Source organism: Mytilus galloprovincialis, chromosome 7, assembly GCF_965363235.1.
Source record: "Mytilus galloprovincialis chromosome 7, xbMytGall1.hap1.1, whole genome shotgun sequence".
In the NCBI taxonomy this organism is placed as follows: domain Eukaryota; kingdom Metazoa; phylum Mollusca; class Bivalvia; order Mytilida; family Mytilidae; genus Mytilus; species Mytilus galloprovincialis.
Genome location: NC_134844.1, coordinates 10,500,865 through 10,507,736, shown reverse-complemented (window position 1 = coordinate 10,507,736; position 6,872 = coordinate 10,500,865). Strand labels below are relative to the sequence as shown.

Sequence of the window (6,872 nt, the reverse complement as noted above, 5' to 3'; positions counted from 1 at the left end):
TATGTTTCCCCCCCCCCCCCCCAAAAAAAACACTCTTGTGTACACCCAGGCGTTTTGATGGGGGTCTCATTGGGGTGTTCCGATCCCGGATCCCGCTTACTGTTTTGTCAGATTCCCGTATCCCGCTTACACTATGTACGTAAGCAATTCTCATTTTTTTGTCATTTCCCGGGTCCCGCAAGACCTCATTTCCCGTTTTCACGCCACAATAATTTGACTTTCACGTGTCACGCTTACAAAATATCGGCAATCCCGCGTCACGCTTAGACCCCAATGAGACCCACTTTGATGTAAATGTAGCTACGAGCTTGAATCATTTAATGAAAAATATGACAATGTCAGTCTTTTTTAAAGGGAACACCAATTTGAAATAATTTATATTTTGCCACAAGACTTAATTGTTTCTATCAGAAATCTTTTCTAAGCATTGTTTGTGGTGTTGATATATCAAGATTGAGTGTGGACGGCCGAGATAACAGAAAAATAACAAATAACCCATACGTGCCTGATATAAGTGCCTCGCACATTATGGTCTTTAATTTTATTGTTTGTTGATATGTTTGCATTTGTGTTAATGAAGCTATCGAATAGCCTCTTTTGGCTTTTAGACTCAGGTGCGACCTAGAGTTGGACATTGTGGTAAATTTTCATTTTATGTCTAATAGACCGTGGAATTCTATTGACACACTAAAAATCTTCATCGCACTTCTAGTCATGCCTCTGTTTTACTCGTTTGAATTGTTTTACTTTTCATTTCATGGCCTTTTTTAGCTGACTATGTAACATTGGTTTTGCTCATTGTTGAAGGCCGTACCGTTCCCTGTAGTCGTTAACTAAGCATTTTCCTATGTCATTTGGACTCTGGTGGGGTGTTGTCTCATTGGCAATTATACCACATCTTTTTATAGAAAGAGGTAATACATTACTCGTATAAATTACACCACAAAGCACAAAGTGAAATAATATTATGCAAGAGCCTTCTATTTTGTTTGGCAATATTTCATCAAAAAAGCAAAACACGTAAGTCAAAAGATATACCATACTTTACATTTATTTACATCATTAACAAAATAAGTACATGTATAACAAAAAAAAAATATAGTTTAACAAAGTTGAAGCACATATAGTGTTGTAGTGTTAATGATGCCATTTCAAATCATCAACTCCTGTTGTGTTGCACTGCCTGTGGAAATACACAGCCGTAGAACTGCTGATTATAACCAGGATACATAAACGGTGACATTCCATGCGTATAAGGTGAGATCATCGGGAATGGTGAGTATGACTGCTGACTGATGTTACCATTTGTTTCCATTGTTGTAATCATTCGGGAACCAGGTTTACCTACACCAACAAACTGTGATAACTCTGGTGAACTGTTGAAGCTTGTACTCTTGATGTGACGCTTTTCTTTCATTCTTCGATTCTGGAACCACCATTTAATCTTATGTTGACTTAGTTTGAGTTTCTTGGCAAGCACTGGTCGATCTTCAATCTGGAGGTATTTGCTGTTACTGTAGTATCTTTCTAGTTCTAACAGTTGTGAGTTTGTGTAGGTAGTTCTGACTCTCTTCTTTGTTTGGTCGGACTTGTCTGAGTCGTCTGAACATGAACCAGGTGAAATACAATCTCTTGATGATGAGTCTGTTGAGCTGAAGCTGTTGTCATCAGAATGTAATGAGTCATGGCGTTTCCTCTTGTATTGAGTACGTTGAGCTGAGTTGGCAAGAGAAAGCTTTATATCTGCTGTACATGACTGGCTGCTGTTTGGCAGATATATGTCGTGGATATGGTTGACAACTGCATCAGTAAAGAGGGGATCTGAGACCCTGCTGCTCTTTGACAGTTCTACTATGCTGAAGGACATCTTGGATAGTGCGTTCTGTTGATTAGCCATCTTTGTATGTTATATATGTATAGTTGTTAACTGTTCGAAGACACTTTGACAATGAGTGCACTTGTCACTTTGTCTCTTTTATACTTACCTAAGTTGACAACTGAAAACGAGTCGTAACGATTGTTATCAAAACAATTTAGAAGTCAGCTTATTGGGATCAACGACTCACTGTCATTCATGGCCAACCAACACACTTCAATATTCAATTAAAATTAACTATTCCAAGTTTATTTGATTGACGCTAATTGATTATGACAAACAATTTTACGATTTTAAATCATTTCTATTTGTTAGATCATTATGTCATCCAAGCCAACAAAGTGATTTATATGTATTCACAAGTCAAGTTTGTAAATGAAGTAATATATATTATTTTTATTATTTGAACATGAGCAACTTTTTCAAAACGTTTTAAAAAAATCTACTGTTTAAATTTTCATCAAATATTGCGGAAACCATGATGGTTTGAGAGCATAATCAAATGATTATATAAACTAAGAAAATTGTCACTATTCGTATTTAACGATCCTATTTCCTTTTTTTTTAATAACATCCTCACAGATACCATGCATGCACCGAAACAAGCGGGAACGTATACATGTATATACGAATTTTGTGTTATTATCGAAAAAATGAAAGAAACATTCTGCCGAACCAAAGCAAGAATTTTATCGAAACTTAGGCAGTCTTCAAGATTATCAACAAACCCGATAGTCCTGACCAGAAACAAATGTTTTATTAGCACTAGTAAAACGTTCATGAAAAGAGACCGGCTCATTTATCAAAATCCGTTTTAAATACAATTTATGAATAAATCATTTTTAGGCTTGTAATTCAAAATGTTGTGTTGTTGTCCTGATAACCATTATTTCGTTTGTTTGAACGTGCCTTCTAATCAAAAGTGTAAAATGTTCACTGTGTCTCAGTCGATTCCTTATTGGAGTTTTTACCCTTTAATGTTTCATTTTTGTGTATTAGATAATCAAATACTAGTAGGTGAAATTTTTAAAAAGTCGTTAGTAGACTTTTCTTTTATATATATGAAGATTTTTATATTCGTTAAGTGTGTTGGGCAAAATCCAATGAAAATAATTTAAAGCTATAAACAGAAACATTATAATCAGTAATACAAGAATAACAGATAAGAAATTTTTGTCATAAATTATATTCCGGTTTTCAATGTTGGATGTCTATTGTTGAAGATTCACAGACCAAGGCGAACAACGCCAACGCTCTGTGGCCTCTAGTTTTAATAAACGACTTTATAGGTAAGCGATACAGGCTCACTAGTGCCTTTTGTTTGTAAACACGACACATGGTAAGCGACACATACAGGCTCTTCAGCCTCTTGTTTGTAAATACGACACATACAGGCTCTTCAGTCTCTAGTTTGTAAATACAAAACATACAGGCTCTTCAGTCTCTAGTTTGTAAATACGAAACATACAGGCTCTCCAGTCTCTAGTTTGTAAATACGACACATGCAGGCTCTTTAGTCTCTAGTTTGAAAATACGACACATGCAGGCTCTTCAGTCTCTAGTTTGTAAATACGACACACACAGGCTCTTCAGTCTCTATTTTGTAAATACGAAACATACAGGCTCTTCAGACTCTAGTTTGTAAACACGACACATGCACGCTCTTCAGTCTCTAGTTTGTTAATACAACACATGCATGCACTTCAGTCTCTAGTTTGTATAAATACGACATATACAGGCTCTTCAGTCTCTAGTTTGTAAATACGACACATACAGGCTCTTCAGGCTCTAGTTTGTAAATACGAAACATACAGGCTCTCCAGTCTCTAGTTTGTTAATAAGACACATACAGGCTCTTCAGTCTCTAGTTTGTAAATACGACACATACAGGCTCTACAGCCTTTAGTTTGTAAATACGACACATGCAGGCTCTTGAGTCTCTAGTTTGTAAATACGACACACACAGGCTCTTCAGACTCTAGTTTTTAAATACGAAACATACAGGCTCTTCAGACTCTAGTTTGTAAATACGACACATACAGGCTCTTCAGCCTCTAGCTTGTTAATACGACACATGCAGGCTCTTCAGCCTCTAGTTTGTGAATACGACACATACAGGCTCTTCAGCCTTAGTTTGTAAATACGACACATGAAGTTTCTCCAGTCTCTAGTTTGTTAATAAGACACATACAGGCTCTTCAGTCTCTAGTTTGTAAATACGACACATACAGGCTCTACAGCCTTTAGTTTGTAAATACGACACATGCAGGCTCTTGAGTCTCTAGTTTGTAAATACGACACACACAGGCTCTTCAGACTCTAGTTTTTAAAAACGAAAGATACAGGCTCTTCAGACTCTAGTTTGTTAATACGACACATGCAGGCTCTTCAGCCTCTAGTTTGTAAATACGACACATACAGGCTCTTCAGCCTTAGTTTGTAAATACGACACATGCAGTTTATAAATAAGACAGCTTCTAGTTTGTTAATACGACTCTTCGTGTTAAACTTCAATAAACAACTGTAATTTATTATAAATGCACATCCATAAGTTATAAAGACAAATGCTAATCTTGCATAAAAAGACGAATAAAATTGAGAATGGAAATGTGGAATATGTAAAAGAAACAACAGCCCGACCATAGAGCAAAAGAGTTATTTCCCAATTTTGGTGGGGTTCGTGTTGGTCAATTTTAAGTTTTCTACGTTGTGAATTTTTTTTATGGATTTGTTCGTCATTAAGTAGTTTATAGTTATTGCTATTGCGTTGTCGGCTTTTCTACGACTGAAATAGTTTTGAATGTCCCTTTGATTTCGGTTTAATAAACATATAGATGATAAAAAATATATATTTCATGCAAAAGGGAAAGTTGAGTCAAGTTGAACTTAAGACAAATACAATGCTACACATGGTATATACGCATATAAGAAAACTGTAACTATATATATACAAAGTTACATGCTTTCTCTTTTCAAATGATATAATTATAATATATTTTTATATAATTTACTTTCTGCAACTGATTATGTTTGGACGGCAGAGTTAATAGAACAAGAATAAATTTGTTCAACCCTATTGCATGCTCCTGTGGCAGCCGCTTGTTTCAGGCACCTTGTCAATCGTGGTCTTTAATTATGATTTTTTAGTCTGGTGCTGTTATGTTAGGAAGTTTAAAGTAGGCATTTGAAATAGCATTTTTGATCTAATTTTACTTTACATAAACATGTGGGAGATAGAGTTGGGTATATAGTAAATTTAAACACCAATACATGGTTGAAAATCAATAATGTAAGTTGGTTTGCATTGTTTTCAGGTGCTGTCTCATCGAGGTATACAAAATGTCTCCTTTTATTTCTAATAGTGCTTCGAATTCTATCGGCTAACAAAAATAAAATCGTCACCATGGTACCTCTAGGTATATCTCAGTCCTGGGAAGAGGCAATACTTAAAAATTGTCGACACACAAGTGCAATGTTTTATAAAGAAGAGTCTTAACTCTTGTGTGTTTCATTATTGCTTTGATAAACCCAACAAAACACGTAAGACAAAAGATATACTACTTTACATTTATTTACATCAATAACAAAATAAGTATAACAAATAAATACATACATAATTTTTTGTTTAACAAAGTTGAAGCACATGTAGTGTTTTAGTGTTAATGCTGATTTCAAATCATCAACTCCTGTTATGTTGCACTGCCTGTGGAAATACGCTGCCGTAGAACTGCTGACTATAACCAGGATACACAAACGGTGACATACCATACGTATGAGGCGAGACCATAGGAAATGGTGAGTATGACTGCTGACTGAAGTTACCATTTGATTCCATTGTTGTAATCATTCGGGAACCAGGTTTACCTACACCAACAAACTGTGATAACTCTGGTGAACCGTTGTAGCTTGTACTCTTGATGTGACGCTTTTCTTTCATTCTTCGATTCTGAAACCACCATTTAATCTTATGTTGGCTGAGTTTGAGTTTCTTGGCAAGCACTGGTCGATCTTCAATCTGGAGATATTTGCTGTTACTGTAGTATCTTTCTAGTTCTAACAATTGTGAGTTTGTGTAGGAAGTTCTGCCTCTCTTCTTTGGTTGGTCGGACTTGTCTGAATCGTCTGAGCATGAACCAGGTGAAATACAATCTCTTGATGATGAGTCTGTTGAGCTGAAGCTGTTGTCATCAGAATGTAATGAGTCTTGTCGTTTCCTCTTGTATTGAGTACGTTGAGCTGAGTTGGCAAGAGAAAGCTTTATATCTGCTGTACATGACTGGCTGCTGTTTGGTAGATAGATGTCGTGGATATGGTTGACAACTGCATCAGTAATGATGGTCTCTGGGACCCTGCTGCTCTTGGACAGTTCTTCAATGCTGAAGGACATCTTGGATGGTGCATTCTGTTGATAAGCCATTGATTTATATAAGTTGTTAACTGTTCGAAGACACTTTGATAATGAGTGCACTTGCCATCTTGCCTGTTTTATACTTACCAAAGTTGACAACTTATAATGAATCATAATGGTTCTTATCAAAACAATTCAGACGTCAGCTTATTGGTATCAACGACTGTCATTCAAGTCCAACCACCACACTTCACTGGTTTGTATATATTCCATTACAATTAACTATTCCAAGCCTACTTGATTAATCAGTGACGCTAATTAATGTTGTCAAATAATTTAACGATTTTGAATCATTCTTTTTGTTAAATGATTATGTCATCCAAGCCAACAAAGTGATTAATAAGTTTTTACTATATTAGTCAAGTTTGCGAATGAAATATAATGATTTTTATTATTTAAACTATTGTATGTATCTTTATTTTCGTAAACCAAAGTAAAATCATGGTACAGAGAAATATACAAATAAATCAACATAGTATACATTTAAAATACAGATGTAGAGACATAAAGTGGTTACCCAGGAGATTCTAGGTATTTAATAATAATTCTTATAAACTTGCAGAGATTGTGACGGGTTGCTACTATTCA

General features: G+C 35.5%; 2 protein-coding genes across 2 annotated transcripts; both read right to left on the bottom strand.

Annotated features, from left to right (window-relative positions):
* Positions 1 to 1,113: 1,113 nt before the first annotated feature.
* On the bottom strand, positions 1,114 to 1,960 carry LOC143084397 (paired mesoderm homeobox protein 2-like). Its single transcript, XM_076260775.1, has one exon. The coding sequence runs from the start codon at positions 1,895 to 1,897 to the stop codon at positions 1,160 to 1,162; it is 738 nt and encodes a 245-aa protein (XP_076116890.1). The 5' UTR covers positions 1,898 to 1,960; the 3' UTR covers positions 1,114 to 1,159.
* Positions 1,961 to 5,515: 3,555 nt separating this feature from the next.
* On the bottom strand, positions 5,516 to 6,372 carry LOC143084396 (retinal homeobox protein Rx-B-like). The gene has a single exon (XM_076260774.1). It carries the CDS (start codon positions 6,291 to 6,293, stop codon positions 5,556 to 5,558), a length of 738 nt encoding a protein of 245 aa, XP_076116889.1. The 5' UTR covers positions 6,294 to 6,372; the 3' UTR covers positions 5,516 to 5,555.
* Positions 6,373 to 6,872: the final 500 nt, after the last annotated feature.